The sequence below is a fragment of the Pocillopora verrucosa genome, chromosome 2 (genome assembly GCF_036669915.1).
Source record: "Pocillopora verrucosa isolate sample1 chromosome 2, ASM3666991v2, whole genome shotgun sequence".
NCBI lineage: Eukaryota > Metazoa > Cnidaria > Anthozoa > Scleractinia > Pocilloporidae > Pocillopora > Pocillopora verrucosa.
The window spans coordinates 4,931,216-4,943,417 of record NC_089313.1 but is presented as its reverse complement, the minus strand read 5'-3'; the positions used below and the strand labels follow the sequence as shown (position 1 = coordinate 4,943,417).

General features: G+C 36.1%; 1 protein-coding gene across 1 annotated transcript; it reads right to left on the bottom strand.

Moving 5' to 3' along the window:
- Positions 1-2,664: 2,664 nt before the first annotated feature.
- Positions 2,665-10,942, bottom strand: LOC131776026 (uncharacterized). The gene is made up of 9 exons (XM_059092160.2): positions 10,820-10,942; positions 10,106-10,179; positions 9,930-10,021; positions 8,734-8,839; positions 7,865-7,969; positions 7,215-7,417; positions 5,215-6,414; positions 4,747-4,825; positions 2,665-3,365 (listed from the first exon to the last, which is right to left on the bottom strand). Exons 1-7 carry the CDS (start codon positions 10,912-10,914, stop codon positions 6,217-6,219), a joined length of 873 nt encoding a protein of 290 aa, XP_058948143.2. The 5' UTR covers positions 10,915-10,942; the 3' UTR covers positions 2,665-3,365; positions 4,747-4,825; positions 5,215-6,216.
- Positions 10,943-12,202: the final 1,260 nt, after the last annotated feature.

Genomic DNA, 12,202 nt, shown 5'->3' with positions numbered 1-12,202 from the left:
ATTGTCCGATAACAAACTGTCTGATTATAACTTGGCTAGTGAATTCGTGGAAAATAGAAGTTTTTTCAACCAATCGGAATCGAGGAAATTGTGATTTTTTTCTTAGGTTAATATAAAAAAGTATCACAGAAAGACTAAGTCAGGGCAGACGAAATCTCGACAGCGCGCGGTATTTGTAATTTGTATTCGTGTTACAAGAAAAAGCACCTGTTTTCAGCCAATCAGAAGTGCGTAATTTTTCATGTTCATTATTGCTTTAAGAACTTACCCCTTTAAGATGAAATTAATTGTATGGCAGGCAGTAAGGAGATTTACTAATGAGATTTTGGGAGTGAAAGGGTTATTACAACTTGGTTCATTTATTATTATGATCAATTTATAAGCAACAGTTTTAATCAAGGAGAGACCAAAATTCGTAAACTAGTAGAACTCACCTTAAAATTACGATGTTTCGGAAGAAACATGATCTTATCATCATTTTGCTAATTTCGATTGAGTGTTGTTGAGCCAAGAATAGGTAATCATAACAGTAACTAAGAGAAAAGGTAAATATCACAATGAACAAATGAGAACTTTAAGTTAAAACAAACTGTAGGAAGCGCGGGTAAACGGAGGTGAATAAGTCGCAATGGTTTTAGTTTGGAATCTGATTGGTCGCGAGTTTACCAAAGAAGAGCAAAACCCACGTAATCTAGAACAACTTGAGACGCTCAATTGAAAACCATTAGTTAGTACTCTTCGTGTGTCTGTGCACACAAGGTCTCAGCTAGAGGACGCCATTGATTTCTAGCTGTCACTTGTGGCCTCTGCAGACTATTACGTGGTCTCGTTAACCAGCAGAGAAAAGGCGCATTTCGAAATTTACCTCGACACGGCAAAGACAAGAGTAAACCTCTAACGACCATGGATACGAAAATTGCAGAGGATCAACTTTGAGTGTGATAAAGAGTAGAATATGAAGTGATGATTGTGTCAAGGATTAGAGAGAAAGAATTTCAGAGTGCTTTTCCGATGAGTTTTTTTAAATCAAAGTAATAACAACAATCAGAACGATGCAAATGATCACAAAATGAGAAGTCAAAGCGAGAACAAGTAAATTGCTTAAAGCGTGGTAGTCCAAGTCACAACCGGTTTTAATTTTACATTTAATTGGTTGAGAGGGTCGTGCGAGTTTTCTGCACCAATCACAGAGCAAAGTAAAGCAAAACCAACGTAATCTGGGACTATTTTCGACACTCGATTGAAAATCGCTCTAAAAACCATCCTATCTGGAATTACCTATCATATGATTCAATACGCAGTCTTGTTGGTAATAAAAAAAAATTTGAAAAATCTCAGATCTGACGAAGTTGAGGATAACTGTTTGGATTTAACCTTTTATCTCCCACAAGTGATAAGCATGTGACTTCTCCCTACGATATCCATAGGTAGAAGTTATCTTGATCTAACACCAAATTCTCGTAACCAATTCACAAGGAAATGTGTAGCAGCTAGTGGGGAGAATTAACAATCAGATCTTAGAAGTTTAAGGTTAAAATGCGAAATTTGCACATTCCAGAAATTTAACTCGGCTTGATCTAACTAGCGCAGATATATTTCATAATTGTGGGTACAAAGCTTTCAGGAGCAAAACACGTTTAGTTAAACCGAATGTAACTGAATGAAAACCAGAAACAGAACTGAAAGACTTAATTTTCCATAGGGATCAAGTAATTGAATTGTCAACTTGCAATTTTAATGTGCTGCATTTGAATTCGACAAACATCCATTTAACATGTTTTATGAAAAAAAAAAAACCATGTCCAACAAAATAGCTGTAAAGCACGTTTGAGCTTTGATGTGAATGGGGCATTAGTTAGGATTTCTTTGATTTTTGGAGAGGTAGATTTTTGTTAGGTAGATGCACGATGGATGCTGGATGCTGGATGCTGGATGCTCCACCACCTTTTAAAGAATTATTTCTTTTTTTTCTTACAGGTTCTAAAACTGATCCCAGAAGATTCAAGAAAAGATGATTGAAGAATGTTATCGAGTTAAATAAAGTTTTTTAAACGTCCCACATAGATACCTCCGTTCATCATCATCCAAGAAATCTATTGAGCGAGAAATTAGATAGAGAGTTTGTGCTTTTAAAAGGGCAGCCTATAATTATGAAAGAAAAAAATGTTTTCTCCGGATAACTGGGGCAAAAAAAAATTAGTCTTCCGGAAAACGCTACTCATAGGAAAAAGTCTGCGCTTTCGATCTGTATTTAATGTTGATTAAAAAATATACTAAGTCTTTTGGCGGGAAAAATTTTGCACCGCGCCAACGGTTTTATTCCATTAGGAGTCAAAGATATGTTTTATTTTTTTAACATTGAACGTTGTTCAAATCTACAGAATTTTTTTCCTTTCGGTAACCCTCCATTTGCAAAAAAAATTAAAAGAGATAGCCTATGTTTTGACTTGTTACCAGACCCTTTTAAAAGTGCAAATTGTTTGTTTATTTGTACTCCTAACTGAAACACAATAAAGGAAAGGAAGAGACAATATATATAATTGATATTTTTATTTGTTTTATTTAAAATTTAATTTCCACAACAAGTCGAAAAGCGTTTACAACATTTGACAAGCATGATAAAACATGGTACAAACGCAATGAATGATTAACGGTAGTCTAGCCAACAAGAGAATATTGATTTTAAAAGTAAGACAAAATTAGTTGCCAAATAAGTTTGATCATGAAAGTTAGTATGAACTATGGTATTCTTGAAATAGAAACAATCTCAGAAAAAAAAAAGAAATCAAATCAAATACGAAAAAAAATTGACTTAATCTAAACACCACAAACTACTCGCAATTAGTAGAATTAAGTATGGAATAATTTGAATGAAAAATTATCGCCAAAAAGTTAAAAAATACTTTTATAGCATCATCCATTTCAAGTTCTTCAGCGTACCAGTTGTAATATCAACTTAAATTGAAGCTACTCCTTTTAACAAAAGATATCTAAATCGTTAACTAAATCTGCTTGTGATATCCTTAACGTTTGCACCTTACGATGAGACGAGAAATTTTTTCATCGTTAGACAATCTCATACTACCAAGCGTGATTTGAAAGCTGTTTTCCTTTTTTTTAATTTAGACACCGAAATCATGAACCAGTTTCCGAGCAAAATTTTAGCTCTGAACGGATGTGAAAGGAGTTGGTGTCTTGTGTTACAGTTATGTTAGTGTCTTATGTTACAGTGTTACAGTTTTTTTACCTCTTATATCAATTTAGAACTTTCTTTTTTCCACATATGAATTTTCATCACGGACGATTTCAGTCTCGTCTTCTCTCACAATGCTTGTGGTCCACTTCAACCAAGGCAAACGAGCCAGCTGCAATAGAAAACAAACAAGAATGTTAAACAGTATCGAAAAAAATCAAATTTGCCTAAGAATAATTATGCGAAAAAGCGCATTCCGCTTTGACCCTCTTGTTTTATCGTTAAAAATTTTTGATCACTTCGATAAAACTGTCCCATGCATGGGCGAAAAATATTTTAACATGTTGACTCTCTGCGTGTTACTTCTCTGCTATTCAAAGAAGATATCATCAGCTGATCATAGTACATTAAAATTTCAGCTTCAATTTGAGATCAAGGATTTTTTCCTCCTTCAAATATATTGATTAAAATATTTTATGTTGACGACGCACTGATCAAGATAAACCCCAAAGTAGGGTGAGACTGTTCTTTTTTTCTGTAATGACGTGTATTACCTACACATAAAAAAATTATTACTGATCATATTGCACATTGTTCGACTGTAAAAATTGAAGAAAAAAAAAATGTTCAGTGTGTCAACTTTAAAACTTAAGGAATCCTACTGCATTTGAGTGTTTCTCGCCGATGAAAATTCTCATAAATAAAAAATACTCTTTCAACGAAACTTTCGCATTTTCAAAATCAAAAGGTGCTTAATTACGCCACCAAATTCAAACACGCCTCCAGAATTGTCAACTGAAAAAAAGAAAATATTGTTCGGGAACAAAGGTGGATAAATTACACGCTGCTATGTAAGCTACACTTATTTCAAATTCTCTGTCAGCTTTTTGTTCGAATTCCGATCATTCTTTGTTGGCGGTAAGACTCCACAAAAGTCTTAAAATGCAATCGAAAAAACATTGTAAGCTGTGTCTTTCCATAGGTATAATATAAATTACCCTTAACTAGAGCATATTTTTTGAGGTTCGCATCCATATTTTTAACTACTCGAAATTTTTTTATAGGTCAACCCTACCTACTCGAAAGTCGATTTATGAACCTAAACTAGGCTTAGTTTACACACGAAATTTTTTTTTGTCAGATAGCTTTTGTTATCCTCCACACTTGGGAAGTATGTTGCATGTTGGGAATGCTGAAAGAATTTTACAACACCTCTTACAAACCGATTTCTCGAGGGAAAGATTTTAAACCCCATACTATTGTAAAAAAAAAACCCCGAGTCCCGAAGATAACATAATGCGTCGCCATTTGAGGAAAGAGCAGTATAGATATTGAGCATGGATTAAAAGGAAATCTTGCCAAAACACCTCGTTGCTTAAAGTTTGTTAGATAAAATTTCACTGGAAAAATTTCAATCGCCTTATGAAAGCGTACACGTTCTTATGCTGGATATTCCGGTTTGAATAATAAACACAAATTTCTCCTTAATTGAAGTAGCAGCCACATGTGTACAACATGAACCTATTTTAAACAAAATGATTTTTAAAGCTTACCTTGACAAGTTTCTTCTTTAATAGTTTCATTTCTGTCAACTCCTATGCTTCATTTAAATCTTTCTTCATCGCGGCTCGTCTGTAAGGGTAAAAACTTTAGCAATTACTTTTCGTAATTTAACATCAAGTGCAAAAATTTCCATCCAAGGAAAGAGTTTTGATGTTTCCTGCCAGTGGCAGCCAAAATTTATTCTGAATGTCTTTAACACCTGTCCAGCGATTATGCCTCTCAATCTGCCATATTTTAACTCGGTTTGAATTCACCTAGAGGAAAAGAATACCCTTCCTCTCTGAACCTCTTTTTGAATTGAGCGGACTGATAATGAAAATTCCTCAAAAATAGCTTGTCCTTGATTCGGTTCAAGGACAGTTCTGTCTTGTTTCTCTGAAGTGAACTTTAATGTTCCCAACTTAATGAAGAGCACCGTTGTAATCTGTCTAAAAATTTCAACTCTTTCTACATCTTACCGTATCCTGACTTGTCCTACAAGAGGTGCAGTAGCGAACAACTCCTCGCTGTTTTCGGACATATTTGCACGACAGCCTTGATTAGTTGAAGATTTTTCCTAGTTCCTCCAGTGAAGTGATGCAGTCCATACCACGAGGAACCGTAAAATGCAAATGAGTTGTAAGCAGCGCACGTGCTTATTCAGTCTCTCGGGTAAGACTTGACCAAAAAACTGATAAGAGGCGTCAGGTTTTTAACATTTGATATCGTAATTTTTATAATAAACATTTTTTTAGAGAAAAAAAGAAATGCTTTTAGAAAAGGAAACGTGAGGTCGGGGAAGAAATGAAGCGGAGAAGTATTGTCAGAAAAGTATGTACAGAGAGCGGTGTATTATCAGGGAGGGGGCGGGGCCGAGGCCGAGAGGTTTTGATGATCTGGGGGTGGAGGGGGCGGGGAGTAAGGTGTAAACTTTGATTCAGAAAAGACAGAATTATCATTTTCCGAACTAAAGCCTAAATAAGCTCGGAAGTGTTGCAAGACTAGTAACTATCTAAAACCAGTACTTCACGTTGTATAGTGACATTAAAAAATGTTGTCATATTTAATTCAATCGAAGACAACAAATTTTGTCCAATAAGACCAAAGTGTATTTTTCTAAGTATGTATCATAATTTCTGAGGGTAGTTTTATTGCTCATTGTCAGAGCCTCAGCACGAGCGTTTCTTCAACCGTGGGAAAGTAAGTATGGGGCCTTGAGCAACGTGAGCCGGTGAGAGGTCTGCATGGAATCAGGTAATATTAGCACTATCAGTGCCAGACCCCTTGCAAACCTCTCCCCAACTCGTCTCAAATCTTCCTGCAGGTAGAGAAACGCGCGTCCTCTTCACCTTCGAACAAGCCAATCAGCCTGCACAAAGGACTATTCACTTGTGTTGTATATATCAATGGATGTTACTGTAATAAAGATTCTACATATGTTCGAATAATATCTCAAACTTCATATCATGAAAAGATGTATTCTAGGTGCTGTCATCTCTATTGTGGTCTTTATCATTATAAAAATTAAGTGTGAAGAATGTTCCAACTGTTTTGTGAACTTGAATTTGCTCCGTTTCAATCTTTACTATACTGTCATTGTTCTGAAAATTATTCTTGTAGGCCAATGCAATGAAGCGATTTGAATCATTCACCAGAGGACTTGCTATATATTCATCTAGCTACAAGAAAAGAGTAAGCAACTGTGAATTAGTCTGAGTGATGTGTATGGTGGGAGTATCCTTTGTTATCAACAAGACTTTCAGTTTCATGCTCAATCTGTCTTTTTGATTACCAGACCCAAACTTTCCTAGGTTGTTCTCTCCCCCACCCCTCCCACACGGTTTACAATCGTGCTTCGTTTAACAAACTAAACTCCTGGAACAGTCTCAAAACCCTGTTAAAATCTGGTATAAATTTGACAAAGGCTGCTGCCATTTTGAATTCAAATAAATAATCTGGCTATACAAGTACGACATCCTAGAATTCAAATTGAATGGTGGGACCAAATAAGTTCAACTGACAAACAGCAGCTGTTTTGGTTACAAGCTTCACTGTTCTCACAGAGCTTTTTCCTCACACACTTGTGACTTTGCATATACTTTGTAAAATGTTACCAGCATTAGAATTTTGTATCCCATGGCATACAGTTGTTCATTTAAACTTGATACTTTAGCCCTTTCACTTCTAGATCTCATTTAATTTAGTAATTCTTCCTACCATCTGGCCTTACACTTCTCATGATGTTAGTTAAGTGAATTTGGTATTAGATCAACTAATTATTTCCTGATTGAAATTTTATTTTTTACTCTTATCACTTTTCTGCTTGATATTGTCTTCATATTGTAATGAGAAATCTCTTTTAGTCACTCATGGGAGTTAAAGGGTTAACCTAGAGTCAGGTGTAGTTTGAAAGCAATGACAACAAGCTTGACAATAGTATGTTCAAATGAGCCACAGTGTTTTTGCATGATGTAATTACCTCCATCCATTGGGCATCGGCAATCTCTTTTGTATCCCTTGTTATCTCATGAGTTAAAGGTTTCAGAAGACATATGAAGTAGATATCTGAACAGCCAAAACGGAAGTTGAGCATGTGACGAAAACAAACAAGAGAAATGAAAGTGGTCTGAATACCAGTTTCCTCCAACACTTCCCTCGTAACAGCTTCAACAATATCTTCACCTGAGAAAGGAATTGCATTACATTGGTATTACAGATTGTCACATTACCATAGCAGATAGATTCCATGTTGGTGGGTGTCTGTGATCTATTACTGTTCAGTCCCACAGCAACATGGAATCTATTCATTAATATGAAAACAGAGCAAAACATTGCAAATGGTGATGACATTGATGCATCTGTCCTCCAATTGGGCATCAGAAGGAACCAATTAAAAGAGCAACATTTGATAACATAACAAGCTTCCCCATGGAAGTATTAAAAATGATGGAAAATTTAGTATTTGATTCCTAACTCCCACATTACAGAATTTTTACCATCAATGCAGGATCAAAATACCTAAAAACCTCTTAGTTCTGGTGCATGAATTCATAAAATAAATTTTATTGTAAGTGGCTGATACAATCTTTTACAGTGTATTTATAGAAAATAGGTATGGTTAATATTTACTTCTGTCTACCATGCCTCCAGGAAGTTTCCAATGCTTTTTTCTACTGTATCTCTCACAGACAGCTAATACCTGGTTCTTTTCATTGATTACAAGCCCACCAGCTCCTGAAAATCAACAAGATACTGGTCTAATCTTCTACTCATCCACTGTGTCTGCTTGACAACAGAGTAATTTAACTTTCAAGAATAAAAAAGACTGTTAGCTATTTCAACAAAAGCAAATATGTCATTATGAACATAAAGTCAACTCTCTTTCAACCCTGTTAGTCCCAAGATTTGAGAACTCATTTTCCCAACAAATGACCACATATTTCTTCATTAGCAGTGCTGATTATTTGGTGTTGGATCAATTGATAATTTCTTAATTCATGTTACCTACCGGCCTAAAAATGTATTAAAACTTAATGGAGAATGTATTCATTGATCACTCCTGGAGGTAAAAGTATTAACTAGACACCTTACAGACTGGCACCAGCATTGTCTCTAGAGTTAAGATGTTAATTGCCATTATAACATTACTACAATTTACAACAATTGATAAAGAAAAGGAAAAGAAGATTAATGGTGAGGAAACCTCATGAAAACCAAAAAGGCTTGTAAGCTTAGGTTCCTTCAGAGGTAGTAAAAGATAACAATATAAATAACAGATATATAAAATAATGTGTTGCATTAATATATAGATACATTCTATAGCAAGTCATATGCTTTTTTGCAGCAAAATGCAGGGTACACAATTCCCACTGATTGAATTTAGTCTTTCTCTAGTCTCATAAAAGGTCCAGTTCAGCATTTTTGAAAACAAAATTCCCTACGGCTGACAAATTACAAAACTTGTACAATGAACAAACAAAAAAGAGCACAAGACATACCAAGGTAGCTTGTGGCAAAGGTTGGCAGAGTGTTTGGTTCATCTTTGGGAAGCCAGTGAGTTAAAACAATGTAGGTTGGATAAGTATGGTGAAATTGGAAACCATGCTTGGAAAAAAAAACAAACACAAACAATTTATTATGTTTGTAATAATAACACACTTAAAGCTAACCAGTCAATTTTGTATTATCAACTGAATTGATAATTTAAATTGGAAGACAAATGTTTGTTCTAGAATTTTGTGGCTTTCTGAACTGTCCAGGGATAAGGAAAGGCTGCAAACTACCACTAAAAGCTAGTTAATTGGTTTGCAGTAGATCAGGTTGGAAATGAGTCCACTCTAGCTCAAATAGAGGCATTTGGAACTGGTGGCTCAAAGGTAAAGTGACAGGTGAATTATAAACCTAAGCCAACCTACTCATTCTTCCTCAGCCAAATACAGTTTCAGAGACATGAAGAGACAAGATGTACTGCTACTGCTTCTAGATGCAGTGTTAGTCCATTGCAGATTATATTCCCCCCTGATTTAATCAAGTTCATACCCTTGACGTGCAATTGCCTGAATTTTTCTGCATGTATGACAATTGTTTAACACAGAGATCTCATGAATATGAGAATAAGGCCTGAAAATACTTCAGGGCTGTATAGGATTTGAATCCATAACCTCTCAGATACCCATGCAGTGCTATACCAACTGAAATAACAAGCCAACTAGGAGTGGGTCTTTATTTAGGTTCACAATAAACCTGTGGGGTGATAAATCAATAACTTTTAATATGTGAACTATGCTCTAATACATGAATATGAAAGCAATCTTCGCAATGAACACTATTTTAAGCAGTAGTGAAAATATGGCCTGGAAAAATTCAGGTCTGTACAGGATTTGAACCCATGACCTCTGTGATACCTGTGCAGTGCTCTACCAACTAAGCTAACAAGCCAACTGGGAGCTGGTTGTCATGTTGGTGTCTCAATAACAGGTGCTCTCTGTTGATCTATCCTTGCTTCTAATACCTCTCACCATCCTCTGTTTAGCTGGCAAACAGGTTCTAGTGTTTGGGTTTGGCTTACGGCCCCTTCTCAGGCATAGCCCATTATTATTACATCGTTAGCAGATACTTAACGAAAATGTTAAGGAAACTCCTGTTCTTCATTCTTTACATTTAATACTATATAATTATGGACATTATGACTCACTTTTACAGCAATTGGAATAAAAGTGGAATTCTCTATTGATATTCTAAGCCAAACTCCCCTAATACCACACTGCTTGAATTTTTCCAGTGATACTAAAATGAAGTTGAAACCAATTGAAATTAATAATCAATTCACTGAACTAAATAAATACAATCCTTCAGAAATAATGAACTTACAAGCAAGTTTTCTTTCAAAGTCTTCATTACTTTCACACTTCTCCACATCTGTGTTGATTGTTATTCCACCAAAGCTACAAAAAGTGTGCAATATTATCACAACTATATCACTCAAAAACATTTCTTTAAAGAATAATATTTCCTTTCCCATGTAATACAGTTTATGTACATATTGACTGAGTGTGTGGGGGGGGGGGGAAGGGGCTGAGGGTCATGCCATGTTTTGCTCATGTTTTGGTCCCCCCCCCCCCCCATTTTATTCTAGGATCTTCTTTCTTCTAAGATATTTTCAGTTATTGTGACTGGCTGCTGTGATACCAGTTTTACAACATCCCATTGAAAAGGACTCAATTATGTTTTGTCAACATGAGCCAGGGGTATTTTATTTGTGTCCTTGACTTTTATTTGTGGATAAATGCAAACTTCAAAAGCATAGTCAGGTGAAAATTTGCGAGGTATTCTGCGTGTGTTACATAACAAGAATAACTCCAAGAACAGAAACAGCAGAATTTTCTTAGACCCGTAGTGCAGACACACCACTACTATGGGAATCCTGTGCATCAATCACTCCTTGGTCTACCCGCTTGGAAAACAGCCTGTAATCCCCTCAATCGATCTCATAACCATCACTCGGTAGGTATCATTTTGACCGATACATGATCGAATTGCTTTTAATCTTAGTCGTTTAGTTACGAATTAGCTATCTTTACTTACATATCTTTGATCCCCTTAAATTCATCTTCGCTGAATGATTCATTTGTAGAGGTATCCAAATAACCTTCGGCGTTAACCGCCTTAGCTGAGCTCATCGCAAAGCCAACTGCAAAAGAATCTGGAATCAACCGGAAATCTAGGTCAACTCGCCGGCTGACTTGCAACTAATTTTTCGTTCATGTAAGCCAATATATAGTGTCCAGGACAACACACGGCATTAGGTTGCTTTAGACACGTTGAGAGAGAGAGAGACTGTAGGAGAGACTCAAAAGACACGTTACATCTGAAAGTAGACGGAATGGACGTTAGTACATCCTCGAGGTTGAAAGTTGAAAAAATGAACAACGGGCCTAGATAAGAAACGGATGGTGAATATCTGGGTTTGTAAAGTCCGGAAGAATGAATTTTTGAGTCATGCTACTTGCTACAGTATTAATAACACTGATATTAAAAATGAACTCCCTGCAACATCTCAAACGAAATTCAATATAGAAAAGGAACAATTTCTTCGAGACCTGTCCAAAATCCCCCAAGCCCCCTATTGTGTTCTATTTCAGCCAATATCGCGTTTACTAAATTAACGCCTCAGATAGGATATTAATTTCTTGACTTAAGCTACATGGTTTAGTTTAGCTTTAACTGATATGTTCGGCAAGGATCAGTACCTTTCTGAAGATACAACGGGAGCTTTCTAAAAATGTCCCAGGGGTATTGAATAAAAGGGGGTAAGTTTCTGAAGAAACTGTGGGACTGCGTCAGTGGGAGAGTTCAGCAAGGTAATTGGTTTTATGAACTGAGTTGATAACGTGAATTGGCCACCGTAAATAGTTTCAAAGCTAACGTTTCGGGCGCTAGCCCCTCGTCAGCCCTTGAAACGTCTGCTCAGAAACTCTTAATGGTGGCCAATTTACGTTATCAACTCAGTTGATAATACCAAACTTCCCCGAGAGATTGTTGGTCCTTTTTTAGCGTTCCGTTTCTCGGTTAGCATGCGCTATGGGCTATTAATGTTTAGATTGCAAAAAGTAACTAATCACAATTTCAAAAACAAGTTTTAAGTGTAGGTTATCTAATTTTCTTCGTGATACAGTTTTAATACCTCTTTTATATTCTCCGACTTATTTCTGTTTATACAGACTCTCTTAACAAAATTATGTTGTAAAGAACCATGGCCAGGCAGATGGTGTCAAAAGGGGTAACAGCTGCTGACCGCAATGTTCAAACCGCTAGAAGCGGAGTTTGCCTCAGTAAGAGCAGAAAGGAGTTGAGAAAATAGATGCATATCAATTAGCGGATCCAGTTTGATTTAGCATCAAATTCTCAGAACTTAAATAATGAGAAAAAACCCTACGCAACGCAGAGAATCAGTTGAAATTTAGATCT

What these genes read in the sequence shown, in the direction of transcription:
- LOC131776026 (XM_059092160.2), bottom strand. Translation starts at nt 10,914, where the DNA reads ATGAGCTCAGCTAAGGCGGTTAACGCCGAAGGTTATTTGGATACCTCT. An exon ending in CTTTGCCACAAGCTACCTTG is followed by an intron (nt 7,970 to 8,733) that starts GTATGTCTTGTG and finishes GTTGATTTTCAG; the next exon opens with GAGCTGGTGGGCTTGTAATC. An exon ending in CCGATGCCCAATGGATGGAG is followed by an intron (nt 6,415 to 7,214) that starts GTAATTACATCA and finishes CTTTTCTTGTAG; the next exon opens with CTAGATGAATATATAGCAAG.